Raw genomic sequence first — 24,520 nt, forward strand, 5'->3', positions numbered from 1 at the left:
TGATCAGAAATTGGACTAAAAAAATTGAGGATTCTTTCTAATCTTCAAAGCATCTTAATATTTCATATACTTTAATACTCTTCAACTCACTTTTCGTTTGCTCCTTTGAGTAAATCTCTTGTGATTTCTGATCTGTTAAGTCTAGCAATATTGTCTAGTATATAATAAAATCATAGTTACCTGAGGGTATTCAAATAATTCATGTAATAGATGAAATATATTTTCATTTTTTTGTTTCTTTTAATAAAGCTGAAGAATGTAAACAAGACCAAAATACCCAAAGTCCTGCATAAGCAACTATATTTGCATTTGTTAGAAAGACTGAATAGGTTTAATTTTTAGTGTTCATTTCCTGAATATGTATTTGACCTTTAGGTTTAGTTTTAAAGTTTAGTGAACATGTTATGTTATAGTTTTGCTAAACTTGTTTTTTTTTTAAAAAAAAGTCTAAGCCATTCTTGAGGTGTAGTGAGTGTATTTGCAAAATTTCACTTGTATCAGTAGTAATAGAAAGAAAGTATGTAAGGAAAGTTAATGTTTATCAGATTAAGAGGTATCACTGGAAAAAGTCTGGAAGCATTAGTACATGCACACCTTTTCAGGGATCTCCTCTATTTGTCAAGCATGTGCAAACAATTGTATATACATGTAGAAGCACTATTTTGCTTTGTTTTCCAGCTACATCTCTTGCTCTAAGAGAATATGCTGACTTTCCTTACAAACATTGCTAATAGCCTTAAACATCCTTGGATCATCAGCTGGAAGAGCATTGCTTCAGTGTAGCTGGAACGTGTTTAGAAGTATATCCCAAGTGTTGTCTGATGAGCCAGGTTATAATATGAGGTTAATGTCAGGTGTCTAATGAAGTTATGTAGATTAGGAGAGGAGTTGCCATAGGCTCCCTTCATAGTCAGGAGTAAGTATCACCTGCACCCAGCACTGAAAGTCACCTTTATGTCTGATTTGCTTTTGATTGTATTAGGACACTGGTTAGTACATTGCCAGCTTAGGTTATCTGTTGTTACATGAGCTGATGGTGAGCCAGAGTACTCAAACAACAGTAAATATGTCTTCAGAAGTATTAAATGAATATAATATTTAATATTTAGTCATAATTTCAATACTACCAATAACAATTGACTAGATCATACGCATCCTTGGAACAGAATAGGCCATCTATGAAACTGGCACAAGCACAGGCATCTTTTCTGCTTATGAGAGTATATCCTGTTTATGACTTTTTGCAAAACCAAAACAAACTGCATGATGATATAAAAAATCTTTAGTATGTGTGCCTAAAGGCAATGCTGCAAGTTATTTTGTAATGAATTTGTTGAATCCAATTGATATGAACAGATTAGTTATCTTCCGTGCATTGGACTTAAAACATCTGCAAATGTTTTTTTTCTTTGTAAAAGATGCTTGTAAACAACATTTTCTTTTTATTCTGTGTCATCTTAGAATATTTGCGTTTGCTGTGTATTCCATAAAAGTACAGGCAAACTGGAACAGCAGTCTGACACTTCAAGTTTGACACATATTTTCATGGGTTTAGTCTTCCCATGGTTAGGTTTGGAAGTTTACAACACTGTATGGTCTCATGAAAGGATGCAACACACATGCCTGGAAACAGACTGGCAGGGCATACAGTAGTGCATATGGCAGATTATATAATCTTTAAAGACTGATAGAAGTTACGTTACTGCACATATTTTGATTTTTCTTCTAGGTAAGGGAACGACTGAGGGTTTCTTTAGAAAGAGTCTCTGCACTGGAAGAAGAACTAGCTGCTGCTAACCAGGAGGTAACACAAAACACTTTCTCCCCTTTTGAGGTTCAATTTCTCTAATACTCTGTCCCATGTGTTCCCTGTCACTTTTCTTAAAGCTCTCAGGAAAAAAAAAAAAAAGTTAAATTGCATTCTGAATAAGCTGCTCAGTGAGGCTTGTTTAAGGTGTTTGTAAGACCTTCTGTTTATTCTTTTACTCCCTTCTCCTGTTCCCTTGTGAACAAGCCAAAATCCTAGAGCTAGTGACAGATTCCCACATTTCTTACAGACCCTGAAAAAAGAGTGAGCCAACAAATATGTCAGTTACTATAAACAATTCAATAACCTGTATTCCTATTTTACTATAAAATTAAGTAGAATACACACATACATATATATATATATACACATACACATATTATATAAATGTTAACATTGATGGAAGAAGGATTATGGATGGCTTTGAAATTTAGGTTTGTCTCTTCCCTTTTAATTACAGTGTGTCATGATGAGCTGTGGTGCCATATAACTATTGTGAATTTGGACAAGAGATATTTTTACCTGTATAGTAGTTTGCAGAATGTTCTCTATTGTATGAAAGGGTTACAGCAACACATATTTGCATTGCACAACAGCAGTACACACATATTGAAAGGAATTTTACACCCCAGAGAGGTGTTTCTGAGGCCAGAAATATGAATATTGGTGTCTGCTGGTGACGTTACCATTCCCATTATGTTCTGAATCTCCACCTGATGTGTGCTTCTCACACTGTTAAAAATAAGTCAGACAAGCAATAGAGTTGTATTAAAGCTGTTTTGGGTTATGTCCATTTACTGGTGTAAACTCTTAAACTCAGGTTTAAGAGAAAAGCTGAAAACAGCAACAGACAAAAAAGAAGTACTAACAAATAATTCTGGGAAAATGGAATGTAATTCAGAATAATATGTGATAACGTAAAATATAGACTCCTAATATATTTTTTTCCAATATTCAGCTAGGAAAGTTACTTTCTTAAAGTAACCTCTTAAAAATAGGATCTGCAGTTAAGATATTATTGCTTTATAAATTATAAACTACATATTTTGAATCATTCTTCTCTGAAGTAGCTGTAATTTATCTGTGCAAAAAAAAACCCCTCTTTCATTCTTCCATTTCATAATGTCTAGGATACTTGGTTTCAAATGGTTTAGTTACACTGTATTATTTATTCTGTTATTTGCACCAGTCTTTATTAAATAGAAAACAGTCCTTTTGTTCAGTCAAGCCAACTGAGATATATCACACTTTTCTAATCCCTCCCATTTAAGATCCAATTAAATCCAAGTACACTTCACTGAGCACGGGACCAGGTCTTTAGAGCATCACCTTGTTATGTGGAGTTTTAAATAAAATAGTGAAATTTGTATTGACAGTAAGGAACAAAGGCATGCACAATGAAATCTAATTGAAATAGGACTTTCATAGCCTTTCTTGCCCCAAATCCTTAGAAATGTACAAATTTTGTGCCTACCTGATAACTAAAAACATTTAGAAGAGCCAAGCATAATAAACCAAGCATAACATGACCATTAGCACAATCTGAATACTATTATTTCAGTTTCCTGTGAGGCACTCTTAAAGTTGAAAAATGGAAATTCAATTAAATAATAAGGAAAAAAGATGGTAAGAGATGTGGAAGAGAACAGGTGGATAATTTTCAAACAGATAATGCATTTGAACAAGAGCAGATGATTTTCACATAATTATTTATTTAAACAACATAAAATTAATTAGAGAACTGCAGTATATAAGCCTGTTTTCATACTAGGTTCCACAGTGAATACACAGGTAATAAATGGCTTTAAAAATTTATTGTACTATATATGAAAATAAATGGGCTAAGTTTAAAAGGGAATTGAATATATACGTTTTTCAGTAATTTCTGTATTCCTGTCACTCATTGTCTGTTCCCCCCAGATAATTAATATTTTGTTTCATATTCTCATACTGATTCTGAGTGTACTACATATTCAGAACTGCATCTAAACATAAAATGATGACAGTAAATTGGTCCCCTAATTAAACAAGTATATCAATAGATATATAGCAAGTATCAGATTGAGGGATACAAAATACTAGAAATGTGTATGTTAAGGTAACACTTTTCTCTGAAAGCCTATGGCTGTGGCTCTGATAGAATGAGAATTGCAGATATTCATGAGTACTTACTGGAAAAATGCTTATATAAAACAGAAAAAAAGAAGGAGAACAACTATAGCTTTCCATCACTGGGTAGTAAACAAACTCTCATTTAGTAGTCTTCGTAGCATATTGCATACACAGCAAAGGGAGTGAAAACATCTGTAGCTCTGTCAAATCTGGTTTTATCTCCAGTTGCAAACACCATCTTACAAAGCACTTTGTATTTGATAGGGAATAGTCACACACATCAACTTTAAACTGCAGGGGCAATTGAGATGGACAGTTGGACCATCATTTGGGGGAAATTTGTGTCGCTAATATTTAAGGGTAATGTGTAATGGAGAAGGGCTTTGGTCTGCAGTTCTAACAGTGACTATTGAAGTAGCATAAGTCACTCTCATTAGTTCAGTTGAACTTTTCAGAAACAAGAATGTCCACCAAATGGTTCATTGCTGTTTTGATTCTGTGATGGCAATAGCTTCTATAAGAAAGTGAATGTGTAATTTATCTCCTTTTCACATAAATGCTACACAGAAATTATTTTGATTTTATTTAATATTTCAATATGCTAGGGATTTTTATGTTTTCAAAAAAGTCAGTTATCTATAAATTGCAATATAAAATATACATCAAATTAAGGGAATCCTTATATTTACTACAGGTTGAATAACAATAATTTAGGGCTAGAATTAACCAAATCAGTTACGTTAACTATTCTACTGAATAGGAAGTCTTGGTTTTAAATTGTGTCAAGCTGGAGGATACTTAACAGGGTACATCAGCTACTTATTAAAACATGTTTACAAACACTAACTATTATACTCTGTCTTACAGAGCACAGGATTCAGTTCAGAATTAGGAGTTTTGAATTTGTGTGTCTACATGTGAACCAGCATCTAAGATTTGACTGTAGTCTGCAGAGGTCTAGTAAATCCAATCTGCCAACTGAGCTGGTGATGAATCTGCCAGGGCTGCCAGATACAGTACAAAATCGACAGGAGAGCTGTCTGTTTGGAGCTAGAGGTGGGGCAGCTATACTGCTGATCAGTCTGCCTGATCACCAAATGCCTGTGTTTAACTGACTCTCACAACAAGCTCATATGTAGACACCTCATGCATAGACAGCTAACTTTAGGTGTCTTGCTCCTTACAAACAGCAGAAGCTCTTTGAGTCAGACACTGGGCTTCTAGATACAGGAGAGATAAAAAAAAAAAAAGGGTCTATATTATATTTACAGTGGATTGAAAAGTCTTTAAATATACGTTTTATTGTGTCTGCTGTAGCTAAGATGAATAGTGGATATTGTTAGTTTTCTGAAAAATTTACTTCCTATTTTTAGTTAAAACTACTGTAAAGCATAGCTACATTTGCTTATCCCTCAGCTGCTTTTAAAATGATGCTGATTTTCAGCTGGTTCCATATAACCTCATTGGTAGAAAATGTAGCATAGAAAATTATGTTTATTATCTCAAAAATATACTTTAGGAACCCACTGAGACTGTGTAGAATATGAAATATTCTATTGGTTTGGGTTTATATATCACTGTGCTCCCATACACTTTTCTTCAGCATTTGTTGAAAATGTCAATGCTGTTTGGAAATGTCAAACAACACTATATCACTTCTGTCAATTGACACACAGATTATATTTAAAACAATCAGGCTTCCTTTTAAAACCTCATTGTTACAGTTTCTACAGAATTCTACTCAATTTTGAGGCTAAATTTTGCTCCTGGAGCTATGAGAGAGCTTGCAGGAGTTTTGGACCATAGATCTGTGCTTCATATAACTGCATGCATTCTCCTATTTAGGCAGTACGTTTCTTCCTAATAGTGGGTTAGTTTATTCATTAGGTTGCCCTAATGCTATTTTTTTTATAGCATCCATGAAAGCGTTAATAGATGATTTACATCGCTGAAGAGAAATGATGATTCACAATTTATGATTCTTTATATTCTATCCCAGAAACACCAGAAAATGTAGCCACTTAGTCACAAAAGAACTTTCAAATGCCATATTTAATTGCCTGACTCTGGCTATGCAGGGCGAGTCAAGAAACCAGTGAAAAATGTGGATACTTTTAGCAGTTGAGGACAGTTTTGACTCTGACTATGAGGAATGCTGTAGACATGATTGTAGCGTCATTGCCACTAATGAAATATTCTGTAATATATATATTAAACCTATAAACGTATATACATATATATACATATGCACATTTTGTATATTTATTTTATATATAAAATATAAAAAACATATATAGAACCATATATATAAAAAAATATAATATAAAACATACATATATATATTAAATAAAGCCTCAGTTAACTATGCAATGTTCTGAGGCTAGCTACGCTGTGTTCCTTTTACCCATGCTTGCATGTGAAAAACGTACATTTATCCCCAGCTGTTTCAGGTCCTATTAACTTAAGGTACTTTTTGTTACAGGAGTTTCTGGGTGGCCTGCGCCTTTGTATGTAATTACAATGCAGAGATTTTTTTAGTAGAAATATCATTAAAAGAATAGTTTGATGAGAAAAAAGGGCATGTACCTTTTTTGAATGTATAATATACACAGAATTTCATTAATGTGAATTTAAGAAATTATAGATATCAAATCTCTGGATGAAACTGGGTGGAATTTAGTGACTTTTTGCCTGAGGAAGTCCAGGTGGATGGCTTATATCTATCTCTGGTGACTTTAGTAAATCTTTTTGCAAAAAAACCTTCATCTGCAGCACCTTGCTTTACCATATTTTCTCAGAATGGTGCAACCAAAAGTTACTGCTTTGCAAACTCTCTCCTACACCTTTTTTAAGCTTTTTTTTTTTTTTTTTTTTAAGCTATAAATTTACACAGATCTAACTCTGGAGCGACCTTGTTTGTGGTCTGAACTTAAATTTTAAATGTCTATGTAATTGTGCCAAATTATATATTTTCTGCAAAGTTGCACATAATTGAAAATATCTTGGCTTGAAGCATAATCTTTATCTGCTATATGTAATTGCTTTTCATTCTGCATTTAACCTTAACCATCCAGTTAAATGCTAACTGCTGAAAGTTATTGTTGCCCTTAAGTTTTAAATGTGGTAATGAAGCACAATGATTTTTTTGTGTGTGAATGCTTCTCATTCTGCATTACAGAATACAGCATTCTGTATTCTCATTCTGCATTACAGAATACAGCATTAATTTCTGTCTCTATGCATTTGAATTAGTGTGTGTGGTATGACAGCTGAAGAGGTTGAAAATTACTACAGCAGCACTACAGCCTTCATTGCCTTTTTTACAAAGTCAAAAAGAAAGAATTACAAAAAAAAAGTCAGTTTTGTTGCTGTAGCTGTTTCATTTTGTGTCCTCAACTAAATGTAATCTGAGTTCTCAGAGGAAAAAAACACTGAAATTCTTTGTGGACATTGAGTACAGCAGGGCTGATCTTTGCATTATCATCAAAAGCATTTTTCACTGAATTCAGGGCAAAATAGGTCTGAAGTTCAGTATGTTTTTCAAATAATCATTTAAGAATATTACTTTCTATTGACATATTTGAAATGGACATCACCATTCTCAGTATAATTTCCATAAATTTCTACCATAGAGAAAAATGTTCCAATTTTGAGAAAAAAATCCCATATATTTCCTACAATGACAGTAGATAGTAATTTTATATTTTAATGTTTTATCATTCAAATATGATAAAACATATTTTGATATTGTCATACAAAAGTCTTAATTAGAAGTGCACATAGATTTGATTTCTTCTTTTATAACTTTATAACTTTTATAACTTTAGTCACTTAGACCTGTTTGTGTTGGCAACCCTGTAATGTATGTTAAATAAGTTCATCAGCTTTGGTCTTTGTTGAAATGATTTTGAAGACCATTATTGTGTAGCTGCCCAAATGTCTTAGGGTATTTTCAAAAGACATCCAGAAATGCTGTGTTCTCTTACCCCTCTATTTAGCATGTGGCCACCATATCCTAAAATACATACATTTTCAAATTTTGCCTTGACTTCTCTTCTGCTTCCTATGTATTCTTTAGAAGAAACCAATTTGTATGAAAGATTGTAATTAATAGAAAGGATGTTTGGTGTGTGCTAAGGTGTTAATGGATAGCTTCTTGAGGAAAAATGTAGCTGAACAAATAAGCTTTTTATTCTTTCACAAATACATTAGCTCTAATACAGTCTTTGATATCAAGTGCTTGGAAAGTTGTATATATACTCTTCATTCAATATCATGTCGTAAATGCAATTGCTACTTCCTGTTTTAATTTCTGAATATTCTGAGATCCCAAATACGTTTTGCAGCACAAACTCTCCATAAAGTTAGCTTATTTAACAAAATAAGCAAAAACCTAATCCAGTATATTTGTGTGTGTGTTTGCTTTAAAAATTATTTCAAGGATGCTCATTTTGAAAACAAATTAGGTGCTACTACTCTAATATAAATGTAACCTTCCTTTGGTGTACTTTCTGGCAAACATAGACATGTACTAAATCTATTAGTGTATAACAATTTAATATAAACATTTCCTGCAAGAATCTGTGGAGGTCTTCTTCCTATGTTGTTGCTCTGAGCGCATCTTCCATGTACTGGACCTGCTGAATTTCTCCTTACTCACTTTTTCTGAAAGCAGATCAAGGGTTAGCTTTGCTTTTACAGTCTGGCACCCCTAGAAGTTTTCAGTGATGTCACTTGTTTCAGTCCATACTACATGAGTTCTCCTACACTCCAGTTTCCCTTCTTGGCTTTGCGGTATTTTCTTACATGTTGTTTTACTTTAGAAAAGTGTTAGAAAAATTTTGAATTACAGTTCTTCGTGTCACTCCTTAAACATCATTCCTGTCACCGTCATTACTGATTATTATTAAGAAAGTGATGACAAATTTTTAGTCTTTTTCATCTTTTCTTTTTTCCAACTCTTTTGTCCAAACTGTATACCTTAAGCATGGGTAGTTTTAAATTAAATGTGTACGTACTAAGAGAAACTACATAAAGCCCTAGAGGCACATTATTTTATTTAGGGTCAATGTCCTGGTTACACAGAGGATGTATATAATTCTATAAATAAAACATCTGTGTATATATTATCATATATATCATATATATACACACACAATATTTACATCTATTTCAAAAGCTCAGATTTTGTCAAAAACAGTGAAAATCATAATGTTTCTGCCAAATCTGTCTCCAGCTCTGAACACCTGGAAATTAGACCCTGTACTACCAATGAGTGGTAGGGCTTTTTTTTATCCTGATCTGTGTACACTACTAGCATCTTTGTGAGAATAATAATGAAGGAATAATGACTTTGCTACTTCTTTGTTGAGCTTGGTTGGTGGAAACAAAAGAAAAAGCAGGATTAATAAGTCAGTAGGTGTCAAATACATACTGTAATGCAACCATGTAATTGATATTTGTTGTTTTTCTGTTGTACTTGTCTCTGTAAAAGCTCTTTCACTGTGTCATATTTCATATAATTTTTGTGGCAAATTAAAAGTAGCACAGTTTTGCTTATTTAGATAAGGGTTTCTGAAGAAAATGTACCGAAATGTACCTGGTAATCTTCTGTGAAAAATCTTGACAGATGTTCTTTTTCATAATAGCAACTGCACAATTGCTTTAAATAACTCTTATTTTGTTCACATTGTTGCCAGTACACCATAGAAATAAATGTTACATGCTCTAGACTACGTGCAACAGCACAAGATAGTCATTTACACAGTAACACTTCATTTGGTTCAGAATTCATAATGAAGCAAAGGAGACTAATAAACCCTATTGCCTTATTACCAGTCTAACATGTTAATGTATTACTACATTAAATTGTAAAAATGACTGTTGAGCCATGCAATTAGCATTCAGAAAGAGTCAGGACTCGGTGATGTAAACGGATGGCAGGAGGTCCTGCAAGCATTCCCGTGATGCCAGCCCAGTGCCACAGCTGTGGGCTGCCCCTGGACTACAGTACCCTTGTCGCAAGCAGGCGTAACCTTCTTAGGCATGTCAATAAAACACTGATAGCCGAGAACTGTCAATAGTTATCACGAGTGCAAAACACCAATAGTGAAGGATCACATGGTTATTATTTTCATGTTTTCTTGTTAAAATTATGACTCTGAGACAGATTCAGAGCATCTCCCATCATCTTTGCAAGTTGTCATCCATTATTTGCACTTCAGTGACATGAAAGCAGTCTGAAAGTGCTAGCCACCATGCAATACACACAGGGGCACAGAGAGCAGTGCCTACATCAAGGTTAGAATAGAATAATCAAGACATACCAGAAGCTGCAGAAGCAAGATGTTTTAGCTTTGTTTGACAGAACTTAAGGCATAGCTTAAAGGTCTACTTAAACCATAAAAGAACTGTAACAGATCATTGGAGCTTAGTGTTCTACCTCCCATTTTGCTGTAAAGATCCTCTGACTATTTAAATCAACTGTCTTTTACAATGATCCTCTGATCAGTTTACAGTTGCTGTAAATCTGAATGTACATTCTCTTGCAGAGCTTGCTATCAAATACTGGATTTCTAGTAATGATAACACCATGCTTCTTGGCCATTAAGGAAGAAGAATGTAGAGATTCTATTTCAATTTACACTTATTTAAGCTCCATGTATCTCAAATGTACAAGATTTGTTTTCATTAGTCTACTACTGTCTAATCGCCTAGGGTTATAAAGACTCCCTCATGAGGATGATTTCACCTTAATGAGTATTCCTCCACAGCAATGAAAGCTCAATAACAGAATTAAAATCTTAAACATCCTCAAAAAGGAAGGAAGAGAACAATTTACGATGTTAAAATGTTGAAAATATGCATTACTCATAACTCCCACGGGGGTTTTTTCTTTGAATAAAGTCGTATTTTTCTTGACATGTCAGGACACATTTTCAAGGGCTCAATTGTGTAAAGTTTCTGGAAAGCTCACCACTTAAATAGCAATAAAATTCACTGGAATCCAGGCAGTTATAAAATAAACCTAGCTCAGGTTGTCAGACATGAACATTAAGTTTACAAGTGAATTTTCAGAGTGCTACAAAAGCCCTACTTGCAAATTTATCTGATTCTTTTTTAAGTAGTTGAATGGGAGAGAAGAAAAAGTTCTAAGTTAAAAAATTAAAAAGCTTTTTGCTATTTTCCTTCCCCCAAAGGGAGCTGTGGTGAGTTGACCCTGGCTGAACACCAGGTGCCCACCAAAGCTGCTCCATCGCTGCCCTCCTCAGCTAAAACAGGAGAGAGAAAATATAATGAAAATCTCATGGGTAGAAAAAAGGACAGGGAGAGATCACTCACCAGTTACTGTCATGAGCAAAACAGGCTTGACTTGGGGAAATTAGTGTAATTTATTACTAATCAGAGTAGGATAATCAGAAATAAAACCAACTCATCCCTTCCTTCTTCCCAGGCTTAACTTTACTTCCAGTTTCTCTGCCTCCTCCCCTGCAGCAGCACAGGGGAGTGGAAAATGGAGGTTATGGTCAGTTCATCTCATCACATGTTTTCTCTGCTACTCCTTCTTCCTCAGGGGAGGACTCCTCACACTCTTCCACTGCTCCAGCATTGGTCCCTTCCACAGAAGACAGTCTTCCGTGAACTGCTCCTGTGCTTGTCCCTTACACAGGCTGCAGTTCTTGAACTCCTCTCTCCCCGGGGCCACAGGTCCTGCCAGGACTCTGCTCCAGCGCAGGCTTCCCACGGGGTCACAGCCCCCTTTGGGCATCCCCCTGCTCCAGTGTGGAATCCTCCACAGGCTGCAGGTGGAGATCTGCTCCAATGCTTGGAGCACCCACTCTCCTCCTCCTTCACTGACCTGAGCGTCTGCAGAGCTGTTAATCTCACATTCTCCCTCCTATCTCCCACCTGCAATTGCTGTTGAGCAGTAACTTTTTTTCCCCTTCTTAATTATCTTACCCCAGAGGTTCTGCCACTGTCACTGATGGGCTCAGCCCAGGCCACCATCGTGTATGTCTTGGAGCTGGCTGGCATTGGCTCTCTCAGACATGGGGGAGGCTTTTGGCAGCTTCCCACAGAAGCCACCTCTTTAGCCACCCCTACTATCAAAACCTTGGCATGAAAACCTAGTACAGGAGCCCAAAGTGCATTCATTGTCACTGCTGCAGGTTTTATTCCCCACCTTCCAAAGTTATTTTTGCAATCTGAGAAGGTTTTTTTTTGCTTTTCTTTTGTTCTCTCAAAGTGTGGCTGATGTTGATTACAGTGCTGTACGGTCCATAGTTATTTTAGCTCCTACCTGTTGTGAAAATAAAGCTCTATGTCCATATTTGCCCTTTTAAATATAACTGTTTGCAAATCTCAGAACCTGCATTTCTAAATGGAAAAACTAAAGCATTTCAGCACTAAAGCCATCTTCAGGGAGATTCATTTTTATCTGTTGTTTTAAGACTGTGTATGGATTTATGAGAAGTTTGGTTTATGAAGTAAGACTCTGCATTTATGACAGCCTGAAGAGCATTTTGCATTCACTTGCTCAAACATTATCCCATGTATTTCATTTGATCATGATAGTGAAACATACTGAGATTTTAGCTACCACTCTGGGAGGAAAGATTCCCCCTGCCCAAGCCAACACCTCGCTTTTCCATGTGTATTTATTAATAATATTTCATATAATATTCATTCATTTCAAGTAGTCTCATACCTAGACAGCACCAAAAATCTGTATTTGCTTGTCTGTTGGGAAAAAACACTAAATGAGAAGTTTCTTGCCTTTATACCTTATTTACTACACCTACCAAAGTCAGACACTTGTCTGACTTTGATAGATGAAAAGGAATTTACATTATTAGACAGGTTTGTGAATCTTAGACTTTCATCTGCTTTTGTCTAGTAAAGGATGTTGAGAAGACAGTTTTCAGGAACACTTTGGTGGTCTTATTACAGGACCATCTCACTAGTACCTGCTTCATCATTTATTCAGAGATGGGGCAAGCTCCCTCCTTAGCCTCTTCCTTTGATCAATGTAGAAAATGAAGCTAATCAGAATTCTTGACTCAATCCCACTGATTTCTGGAAATAGTTAAAACGTTGGTTTTTATGTCAGGCAAAGAGAGCCATCGTTGGTTCAGTCATTTTGATTAATATATAAGTTTTAATTGGGAAAAGTAAATCTTGTGCAAATGTAAATGGTAGGTATCAGGCTGATATCTGATAAAACCACCTAAGCCAGTACACTGCTTTATGTACTGTAATTCAAATAGATCTTGCAGTGCAACATGTTGCTAATTTTGAGATCCTTTGTAGTGCTCCAAGTGTGCCACTAGCAGTTTTACTGGTACATCTGCTTCTCACTGGGAGATGTTGTGATGCAACCATTCTCCTTTGCGGCCTGTGGTTACATCCACCTCTGTGCTATTCACTGGAAGCTTAGCCTGAAAGGCTTCCTCTTGGATCCTGCAAACAATAACAGCATGGTGTAATTTGGAAATGATTTCCTTCATGCAAAGTACGATTTATTGAGCCAAAAGGTGCCATGTCATGATTTTGTCTTTCCTGTCTGGTTTCTTATTTCATTCCAGAGCACGTAACACAACAAACACACAGGGGCATTTTCAATACTCATAGTTGGGGTTTCCCCCAGTTCTTCAGCGCGTATATTTTAGGCATGTTTAAAAATAGGAGTTCATTTGGAATATGTGTAAAGCCTAGAAATAGCTAATCTTCTTGCCAGAACAAATTAGAAATCTTATAATGTATCTACTTTCAGGCAAAATGCAATTTCTCATTCAAAAAGCTTGCTACTATACTATAAAACCAGATTTCAATTTAAATCTTTTCATTCTAGTTTGACTGTTTCTAAACCTCTATAACACTTACACAGAGTTCTTGTTCATGATTTCCTGAGTGGTCTGTCATGTAAATATATCAGTGATTTATTCAGTGATGTGAATATGTGTGAAAACATATGCAAGTAAGTGTATTCTATGCTGTGCTGGAATCGCTATGATATGGCAGTCGTGAGACTGCGAGTGATTTGAAAGCAGCGGGACAAAAAGAAGTATAAGCTGGAAAGTGAGAGATGGAAAGACTCTCAAACACCACTGTGACAATTTGTTTTGCCTTTGGTTTGTAAACAGCATTAATTTTGTAAACTGGAGGAATATGCTAAGAAATTTCAAATCTCTAGTAGATTTTTTTCTCTGTACCTGCATAAGATCCCCTGTCCCTAGAACAGGGAATGCATTTCTGCATCTCGGGAACCACAGTTCCTAGTTTTCCATCCTGTATGAAACTGTTGAAGTGGAAACTTGTGACCAGCAGCTCCTCATGCTGCTTCTCATGTTCTGCTTCTAAACTCAGACTGAGAAGATGGAGGCACAAATGTCTTAAAGGCTGCAGCCAAATCTGTCATACCTCAACTGACAGAGGCATTAAAATTGCAGTAAAAGCTGAAACTATCCAGTGTAATTCTAATTAAATATTCAAAGTATATTTTGAACAAGATTATTAAAACATTCCTTTTTACTGACGTAGAAAATGCAAATAATATGTTGACATATCCAAGGTTTTTATGTAATTCTTGCTCTTAAAATTGACAGCAGGCATCCAGGTGACCCCCCATGAATGAGATGCATCATTCCTAAACCACCCTCAAGAGCACATAATTGTCTTAGTTTGGTTAAAATGCCCTTCCCTCATGAAAAAGAAATCTCCTTTTATTAGACCCGGTTTTTACACAGATTCAAAAAAGTATTGTTTTGTTTTTCATTAAAATGTTTTGCCAGTGTGCATCCCATGTCATGTTTTCCCTCCACAAAGGGTGAAAGAAATATGGTATATAGTGTATACAAGATCCTGATAATACAAAATACTGATTACCATTGTAATTCCTTTCAGAAGTTACATATAAAGTGTCAAGAAAATGCATGTGCATTTCTGGCCCTGTAACTAAAATAAAGTATGAATAATGACAAATTTATTGTACAATTAAAACAATTTCAATCACCCTATTGAATATCTCTGAACTCTCTAACCAGTAGCTTCTGAAAGGCTCGGTTGACATTAACACAAATTAGAAATTTAACTGGAAATGGCTACATTTATGTTTATTTAGGCTACATTTATGAATCAGGATTTAAATTTCCACTGAAGCAAAAGGAAATCACCTGTCTCTAAGCATCATATATTCCCTGTGCTATGCTTAATATTTACCATATCAAATGACAGACATTGATTAAAGTTTTACACAAGCTATCAAGCTACACCTATTAAAGCAAAGTCAGAAGGTGGACCAGGAGTCTGAATTATGTTCTAAGTAGGCTGAAATCTGATATTTAACACTGTTCAAATATGGAATGTTATGATAGAATAATGTAGGAGGACATCCAAGTAGGCAATTTCACTGTTCTCTGAAAGACTTACATAAATAAGAGCTGGATGGAAAACTGACACAATATAGTGACAAGACGTTGGCTTAGCATAATATCCATGTAAAAAGAAATACGTTCCTGAAAAGAGGAGATTAAACAAAAAGTCTTCTAGATCTTTCAGCCTTTCAGCAAAGTAAAACATGGTTATCAGTGAGTTTAATTGCGTAGGACCAATTTGTTTCAATATCAGAAAATGAAAGAAAAAGGTTCAGTGATTTAAAGTAGGGCAAGTTTATAAAAAACAGCTTTTCAAAAACTTACTGTCTTCCTTTAATGCTTTACATTTTTTACGTGATCCAGGTTCTTGATGGTGTTAGGGGACAGTCTAACATCATATATGTGTTTAGAGCCTCTGTTAATAACAAAACAGCATACACAACTTGTTCTGAAACTACTTAATAAATTAAATAAATTCACAGTAGAAAAATTGAAGTAAGTAAAACCAAAGTAAAAAAGATTTTAAATATTAGCAAGAATGGTGCAAAAAGAAACCTCTGTAAACATTAATATGTTTATTAATTAAATTAAATATCCTTAAATCTCTATGCATTGTAATCATTTATTCAATGGAAAGCAAAATTAAATCAGTATAATTGTTATATTTAAATCCTTTACTAGTGGATGGTTTTAGATACAATTTAAATTACACAAACATTAAAAAAAGTCAATAGACAAAGTGATGACTTTTTACAGAACAGCAGCACTGGGAATAAGGCCTCAGGGGCCAAGATTTCAAGTGAAGGAAATTGTTATGAATGGGAAAAGTACCCAGAATACCATCCTTGTAAGTTACAGTATGTGATATACATTGGTGGTAACAACAGCTCCTTCCTGAGGATGTCAGAACTCTTTCAGGAAAAGCCTAGTGGCGGGGTATTATTTTGTTTGGTCCCTAAGTGGTCAGTATTCTCTGATTCACTCCAAATCTAATCAGGTAACACCACCAGCAATCATCTCAGACTTACAGATCCTGATACCCCCTCAGCTTTCAACTACAAAATCATTCTTCCTCTCTAAAGGTATTGTTCTTCCTTCCTGGAGTCGTCAACACTACTTATGGACCAAATATCACTATGATTCCTAACAGAAAAATGAATGCATTTAGTTCCTTCCCACCAGCCTGGAGGGATTTCAACTAGCTATTTGAACAGAGAAATATCTTCTTTTATATTTAAATCTTTTATCTAAATCATATCTGAGTATCTTGGTGTTTTGCAGGTTATGTGCTGTTTTCTCATTGGACTTAAGTAATTTGATCAAGAAAATAAATTAATTCAGGTTTGATTTTGCATGTCTGGTTGAAAAGTAGCAAAACACCAAAACACAGGGCAAGCAGCAGTCAAAACATCATACATCTCTGAACTAAACCGTAAGGGGTTGAAGAATGCTGGTGCTTTCAGGGAAAGTCTGGCAGTTAATCAGTAATACTTATGGGAAATCTAATAAAAGCTTTTCCATTGATGCTTGAGATACATGTACAGTAAGTAGTAAAGAGACAAGTCCAAAGTTCTGTAGATGTAAGACAGATTTTGGGATGACATCAGACTGCGCAGACCGAGAAGTGCAGAATTAAAAAACGTATGTGTAGTAGGCAACTATCACTAAAAAAAGTGTAATAAGTTGATAGTTCCTTTTCGTTGTTGTTATAGATAAGTATATGAAGTATGCATAGTAAAGTTAATTACCTGAAGCCTGAAACTGGAAAGGTAACAACTGGCCACTCAATTGGAAGTAAGAACTGAGTAAGTTTCAGCAGCAGAGGTACCCACATTGCTTAGGATGTTTTATGTTTAGAAATGGATTCTGATCTAACACCTCTCGAATAATTTCAAATTAATTATTTTGTTAAATACCCAAAGTAAATATATAGATGAAGCATTTTTCTTGCTTCATTTGTGTCTTGTGGGAGACTTTGCACCAAGAATAAATTTGTTACATTCTCATGTATAATTTCTGTATTCCAATTTGGGTTTTTGGTGTCTATCGAACATAGTTCAAATGTCGCCATTTTTTTGTGTGCTGCCTTTCCTTTTCATTTTGGTCACCCTTTACAATTTGATAGTTTTTGCAACTACAGTGTGAATCTTTTTTTTCCTGTCATATATATGTCTTAGTGTCCTGCTACAGATAGTAATAAGACTGTTTCCCTTGCTAAATAGATGTAATTTATGCTATTCCATACTGATTTTATAGCCTTGTGTAATCTTTATTCATGATGAAATGATTGTCTTATTACATTGTCCTTTTCACTAGCTTGGCTGATGGGTATGGTTCTGTAACAGTAGGTACTTCAGATCACTTCTGGCTTATGTATTGATATTCTATTCTATGCTGTATGTTAATATTTGAAATTAACATTTCCTTAACATCTGAACTCAGATTAGTATTTTCGAGTGTACAGGCATGGGATGTGGATTTCGTCATTTATGGTAATGAAGACCGGTTTTAATTTTGAAACTAAATCATTGAATCCTTATTTCATAAAAAAAAATATGATTCAGTGATGTTGATAGATAACGGACACAAATTCTGCTAAGATTTTGGAGAGAATTTATATGGATAATATAATAGGGATGTTTACCAAAATTGTCATTAAAAAAGGTGGGCTTTAGAAAGTTGAAAATATTTTAGATTTGAGATGAAAACGTAGAAGTTGTGTAACAATATATTCAGAATTACTATGACAAGGTGGGACTTTAGAAATCATGCTGTTTGTTTCTATGTACCTTTGAAATATAGAAGACAGAATCTAAATTGGTGGAAGTTCTTTAAAGTTTGAATGTTATGAAATCCTTGCTTGTCAGTCATAAAAACTGACTACAAAAATGTGAAGTATGTTGAAGATCAACTTACCTGTGAGAAGAGAACAGGCTAAAGGAATGTTTCTTTAGGTTATAGGTTAATTTAATGGGCTTAAGCCACAACACTTAGAAAGGTCTAACTAGAAAATTAATATTCCACATTTCAGTCTTTTTAAGCTCACAACTGTTGTTTTGGTTTTCTCTATCAAGAAACAACTTTTCAGTTCATCTGACTGAGTTTGGCAAAGTTAGCAGGGAGCCAAATTTAGGCCTGCAGCAGGAAGCTGTCTTTAGACTTGACTATGGAAAGACTAGCATCTCTGCAGTTTTACATTAGTTTTTGATTAGAGTACAATTGTTGTTGCTGTGGTCCAGGTCAAATCTTGCCAAGTGTGCTAAATAGGAAAATAATGCCTGTGATAGCAGTTTAGAAAAGAAATATAGTAATTTGAGACCCACAGCCAGAAGTTGAGAAGGAAAAAATGTGATACGTTTGATCGTATTTTAGCATGTATTATTTGGACTTGAATGTTTAGGTTGATTGTCCAGTTTTGGATCCAACAGCAGTAAATGCAACAATGATATTTATCGCCATTTATTTTCTATGAATTGGTCTTTTAATTTTTTTGAATTTGATTTTGTTTGGTTTTAGCAGATGTGACTCCATCCTCAAGAATATTAGCTTTTACTTTTTCAAAAGAGAACTTAGCATGAAAACCATTAAGAATTTAACCTCTAGAGGGTTAAATAGTACTAGGTATTTGGAAAGCTGTCTGCAGACATGTTTTGTAGTAGATACTTTAAGTTAGATATCATAAACATAAAAACATCAATATAAGGAATAGGCATTTCTCAAAAGTAATATTACTGAATTTTATGTATGCTGCACAATTAGTTTCTTACCTAGATCTGTGGTATTATCACTGTCAGCTGGTGTAATGATGATTAGAATTTAAGATTCAGAGGCTACCTAGGAAATAGAGTCCTCTATGTCTTCACCTTCACCTAATTCATCATCATCATCATCCATTCAGCTGTGTTCTGGCCTCCTGTGTAGAAAGTTACACAAATTCTTCAGTGATTAAATTAGTACATTTTCAAATTATTTGCACATTCTTGAAAGTTCAAGCTAAATAAGAAATAAGTAAATAATAAACAAGAGTGTTATAGCAATTAAAAAACTTTGCTTCGATAACCAATAAGTAAATATTCATATTTATTTGTAAGACACAGGAAAGTTTCCATGCTTCTTTAGGAGCATTATTTCTGCCTTAATTAGCCTTTAAATCAAGAATAGAGAAAAAGTATGAAAACAAGTTAGCTGTGTGGACCTGCACAACTTACATCTGTTATCTGATGACCACCTTAGAGCTGAAACTCTTAAGATATGACAGGCTTCAAACTCCATGTTATTCCTGTGTATAGTTACTCTGCATTCATTACTGTAACAAAACCATTGGAAAAATTAGCTGTAACAATGATGGGGGTTTGGCAAAGAAATTTTTCCCATTCAAAAATCAAGTGAATCTCCCAAAAATAATGATACACAATATTGTACTCTTTTATTTGCCTTTCGCTTTGAAGGGACAATTGCGTGTTTTTATTTACTTACTTACATACTTAAAAAGTGGTAATCCTAGGGTACCTAAAGACCATCAGCTGCTAAGAAAAAATAACTATTGTGAAATATATGATTAAATAATAAAATTTTGAGCAATGTTTATACAATATTCTTGTTGAGCTCCAGGGTTTGTCTTAGATGCAGGTGGTAAATCAAAATGAAGGCATAGTGAAGTCTGCATTTTAATGGATCAATGAAAGATTATCATATGAAAATCCAGATCGACTGTTGGCTGCCAGTTAACATGTCCTATGATTTTATGCTTGTTTTACTTGATATATAATTGCTACCTACAAATCAGAATTTTATAATATGTACATTGAAGTATCTCCCTTAATCTACCTTAAAGTAACTTAGCAGTAATTGATGGCTAATTCTGCTTGGTGGGAACCATATTTTTGGTAACTTAGATTTGAAAACCATTTGAACTGTAAAGAAAAAGAAATAGGTGAAGCTATTCAGAACAAAAAAGTTATTAAATTACCAAGCCCTGTGTACAAAGAGAGTCTATGCTAATGAGATTATAAAGATCTTTTTGTTATTTAAGACGGACCTAATTCTCTTATTTAAGCAAACCATTTTAAAGCACATTCTATTTGTACGATCCCAAAAGACACAGATTGTGTGGGACAGTTTTAATTCCCATTATTTTATATTTTCCTATAATTGCTTTGGGTGAAATGTTGCCCTCAGGTCTCAGTCTTAGCACTGAAATCAGTGGGAGTCACATGAGTCCTGCAAGGGCTGTAATTTGGAATTTAGCAGGCAGTGAATCAACCTGACTCAAATCACAACAGTTTTCAACATCCATACTAAGGAAGAAATGTTTACAGTGGTGAGTCCATGAGATTTCAAATGCTGGTCAGAGCTGATTCAAATAGTCTTTAAAATCAGAATTTAAACATAAGTTAAAAAACTTAAAAAAAAAAATTATTAAATTATTAGGATCAAAAGAAACATTTTTTAATGTAAATTAAAATTAAATTAAGTCAACTTCAGTGTCCCACAAAACCTTGGCTGCTCTAAACACTTAGAAGGTAGTATGTCCTTAAATCTTCCCTCCCACCCTATGCTTTTCTATTTTAGGCCAGGACAGTGTTTTAGGGTGCTTCTGACTCAGGATTTGTGCAGACACATTACAGTGACAGAAGCCTTTACATTCACACCAGCTTTCCAAAAACAGCATGTATACATCCTACCTGCTTTCTACTGTTTAATACACAATGTTATCCATCCAGTAAATCATTCATTATGGATGATTATGAAAGCAGAACTGTGTAGAGAGATCTAATTGTGCAATTTATCAAAATAAGTAAGTTTTATATTAGCCAGATTTTCCAGCTTACCGTAGTATAGCATGTAAAAGTCTTTTAGGACCTGAATCTTTCCATCCTGCTTATTGTCTAAGGGTAGGCTGCAAAATCAGAGAGAAAGCAACTTATTTTCCAGTAGATGCATGGGATTTTTACTAGCACTGCCAATAAATAAAACAATACTTTCAATACAATAAAACCTACTTGAATATGCACTAAAACAGTCAATGAATGCCACAGACAAGGGCTTTTACATACATGTTTTCTTAACACAAATTAGTATGTTGCACTTAGTAACAGATGGGAAGTTGACAGAAAATTAGCACTTCATTTTACATCACCTGGTTTTGATTCATAGCCTTTCAGTACTGTTTTTATATAATGATAGTTTGGTGTCCATTGTGTTCTGTATAGAAGAATGAATTGTCCTTGCATTGTTACAAAATCAATGCCTAACAGCTCTTACTATGTTTAGTATTTAAACCTGTCTGCATGTACAGATAATTTTGCAAATACTACAAATGGCCAAAATAGGATCAAAATATTAATAGATTTAACAAATTGTCTCCTTAGTAGTTTTAAGGTTTATTATGTATGTTGACCAAATATTTTCTCTCTTTTGCAGATTGTAGCTTTGCGCGAACAAAATGCACACATTCAAAGGAAAATGGCAGCTGGTGAAGGGCCTGCCGAATCAGAGCATATTGAAGGAATGGAGCCAGGGCAAAAGGTTCATGAAAAGGTATAAAATGTTAGTTTTCACTGGAATACACCATCAGTTTGAGAAATAAGCAGGTGTTAGATTTTTGTAATGTAAATATTTTGTAGCACATCCCTTTAGAATAGTCTGCTTAATTAAACCAGTATCAAAAATGAGTTTGTTTAAATGGAAAAGAAATTTAAACAGGCTCTTTGATACAGTACAGAGTTAGACCCAGGGCTTATAATAAACTTTGCTTGGAATTTTTGCGTAATGCTACAATTAAGAATACTATATCCTGCTGAGTGATCTTATGTGCATCACATACAGAAGGGCAAGGTGTAGTGGCATGGGTATGTGAAAGGGTATACATGCAATAACTACTGCCAGAATAGTCCATAGCAGGATAACAGGGACATAAAAACTAGAAAAAAGTAATTTTCCTCTCTGATACCTATAGATAGTCTTTAAATTCAAGTCCATGTTCATATAGAGAGAAATGAAGAGCTTTACTTAGCACATTTTCAATGAGAAATAGGGATATTGAATTTAGATATTTAAATACTAGATATTTAATATTAAATTTAGATATACTATTAAATTTAGATACTTTAACTACTTAGCAGCCTAAGTATTTGCTGCTTCAGGCTGAGAGAGAGAAATAAAAGGTAGAGAATATTGATTTAGAAACAATATTTTCTTCTAAGCCTTTGTTTCCCAGTTTGATAAAAACCCAAGTTGTGTATCTTTCTCTCTTGCTTCACAGTTACTAAATTAAAATGCAAGCATAATATAACATTTGGCAGACAGAAGAAATGAGTAAAGCTGCCGCTTGGATCTCTAATTGTGCATTTCTATCTAATGACCTGTGATGAACAGTGGCATAAATCATACTTATAAAGAATAACACTCATCATTACTTATTTATTTTATAGGCAATCTAATTTACAGGGGTGCATTTGCATGGCAAGCATTAATTTTACATGCTTTGCGGTTTATTTTATGTCTGCATTTTTCTTTGAGTAATCTATGTGATTCAGAGCCATACAGTAAACAAATACTGTTCAGCTACTTTCCTATTCCTTGCAAAATCTTACTCTTTGACACTTCTGTGAAAATTTGTTAAAACAGTGAACATCCCACTCACTTGTGCTTTTAAATACCACCACACTGCTTAGCTGAAAATCTCTAATTTTAGCATTTCTTTGCAAGCTGTGTCTTCTGATTTGAGTCAGTGCACGCCTTATTTATAAGCAGAACCAAATGGAAATATCTGTCCTTTAAGAAATCTTCATTTTTAGATATTAATAAAAGAGGAATGGAAGCAAAGAAACATATCGTTGTCATTTTATATGAAATGTTTGTAGACCATTATGTCCAGAAAACTTCTGTGCTTCCCAGTCAAAACAATTGAAGTTGGTTTTGCTAAGCTGAATTAAAGGCTTGCACTTGATAACTTTTGCATACTAGATAGGGAGTTAACAGAAGACTATATATTGACACCAGGTCACCCAATGTATGCTAATTCAAATACTCTGCAGTAGCTGCTCTCTCTTCTTCTACACTACCTTAGTGCATAATACCATCAATTCCTTCTTATTTTGTGAAGTCCTCACTTTGTAAGATACTTCTTCTTAAACCCATACTCTAAGCATCCATTTAGAAAACATTCTTTCAACTTCTGCAGTATGCATGGAGAATAAGCTATGAGGTAACCATTTGCACCCTCTTATAATACAGGAGATCAAGGTTCAGTTTCAGTCAATCTGAGTGAGATCCTATGGTTTAGGTTTCAACTTTGTGTCTGATATTCACAAACATATAGGTTAAACTTAAGCAGTACCTTTAGGTAGTCACCCTATTAATCATGCCTATCTTCTTGGACTTTGCGGGAGATAGAGACATGGTAAAGTCTACACAGACGTTGAAGTAGAGCTTGCCTAGGTTTGCAGAATGGACAGTCCCAAACTGACATAGCAATTAGAGGATTCCTCAGCTTAAAATAACCTACAGAAAGAGTTAGCCAGTATGGTTCACATGGAAAGAAGACTGGACTGTTTTCTGAGTTTTAGGTGTGTCAAAGTTTAGCATCTGTTTTGAAGCTGGAGTAACTTCTTGTGTATTTAGGAAAAAGATGACAGCATAGATTTCAGCTCATTTATAACATTAGTACTGAATGATTTCTGTACTTTTGTGGGAAAAAAATCATCTGACTACATTTCACGGCAACACAGAAATATTTTGTATTTCTTCAATGCTTAGAAAAGGTGCTAAAAAAAAGCTATTACATAGTTTTAGGCTGCTCCCTCTCAAGAGGATAGAAAGAAGGTCCAAGAACTTTTCTGGGCCATTTATTTTCTTTTTCAAAAAATTTTAGAAAAATGATACATTGCCAGAGAATGGAGAAGTCAAAGTCATGCCAGTTGTTAAAACAATATGACTAAAGCTGCATTAGTGTGTTTATCTATACTGGTCTTAGCAAAATTATGGAAAAACTAATAGTGGAAATTGAGAAAAAAAAAAAAAAAAAAAACCTCTCCAAAAAATGAAAATAAAGAGAATACTAAAATGACTCTATAAATTTTATAGAAAATGTTTTGTAATTTCTATGAAAAGTATACATATTTTTATGAGGCAAAGAATTTGGTTCAAAAGGAAATTGTTTTACAATACCTTCCTTTTCTTTTTCTATAAAGAATGGCTCAGTACATAATTTGTTGTTTTTTGGTTT

General features: G+C 34.4%; 2 protein-coding genes across 8 annotated transcripts in view; one reads left to right on the forward strand and one right to left on the reverse strand.

Moving 5' to 3' along the window:
• Nucleotides 1-24,520, forward strand: part of PPFIA2 (PTPRF interacting protein alpha 2) — a 313,295-nt gene that overhangs the window by 213,248 nt on the left and 75,527 nt on the right. For 6 of the 7 annotated variants that reach the window (XR_008974938.1, XR_008974939.1, XR_008974941.1 and 3 more), the window contains 2 exons: nt 1,730-1,804; nt 21,715-21,831. Coding sequence is in view for 2 of the 7 variants with exons in the window: in XM_057429558.1 (XP_057285541.1) it covers nt 1,730-1,804; nt 21,715-21,831 (192 nt within the window). In the remaining 5 variants the exon portion in view is untranslated. The remainder of the gene's footprint in view (nt 1-1,729; nt 1,805-21,714; nt 21,832-24,520) is intronic. The other variant, XR_008974940.1, reaches the window with a different exon arrangement.
• Nucleotides 16,432-24,520, reverse strand: part of ACSS3 (acyl-CoA synthetase short chain family member 3) — a 177,705-nt gene continuing 169,616 nt past the window's right edge. The window contains exon 17 of the transcript XR_008974943.1: nt 16,432-16,445. The gene's annotated coding sequence lies outside the window, so the exon portion shown is untranslated. The remainder of the gene's footprint in view (nt 16,446-24,520) is intronic.

This window comes from Pezoporus wallicus, unplaced genomic scaffold, assembly GCF_028554395.1.
Source record: "Pezoporus wallicus isolate ANWC-B61680 ecotype Strahan unplaced genomic scaffold, APGP_CSIRO_Pwel_v1 contig_5069, whole genome shotgun sequence".
In the NCBI taxonomy this organism is placed as follows: Eukaryota; Metazoa; Chordata; class Aves; order Psittaciformes; family Psittacidae; genus Pezoporus; species Pezoporus wallicus.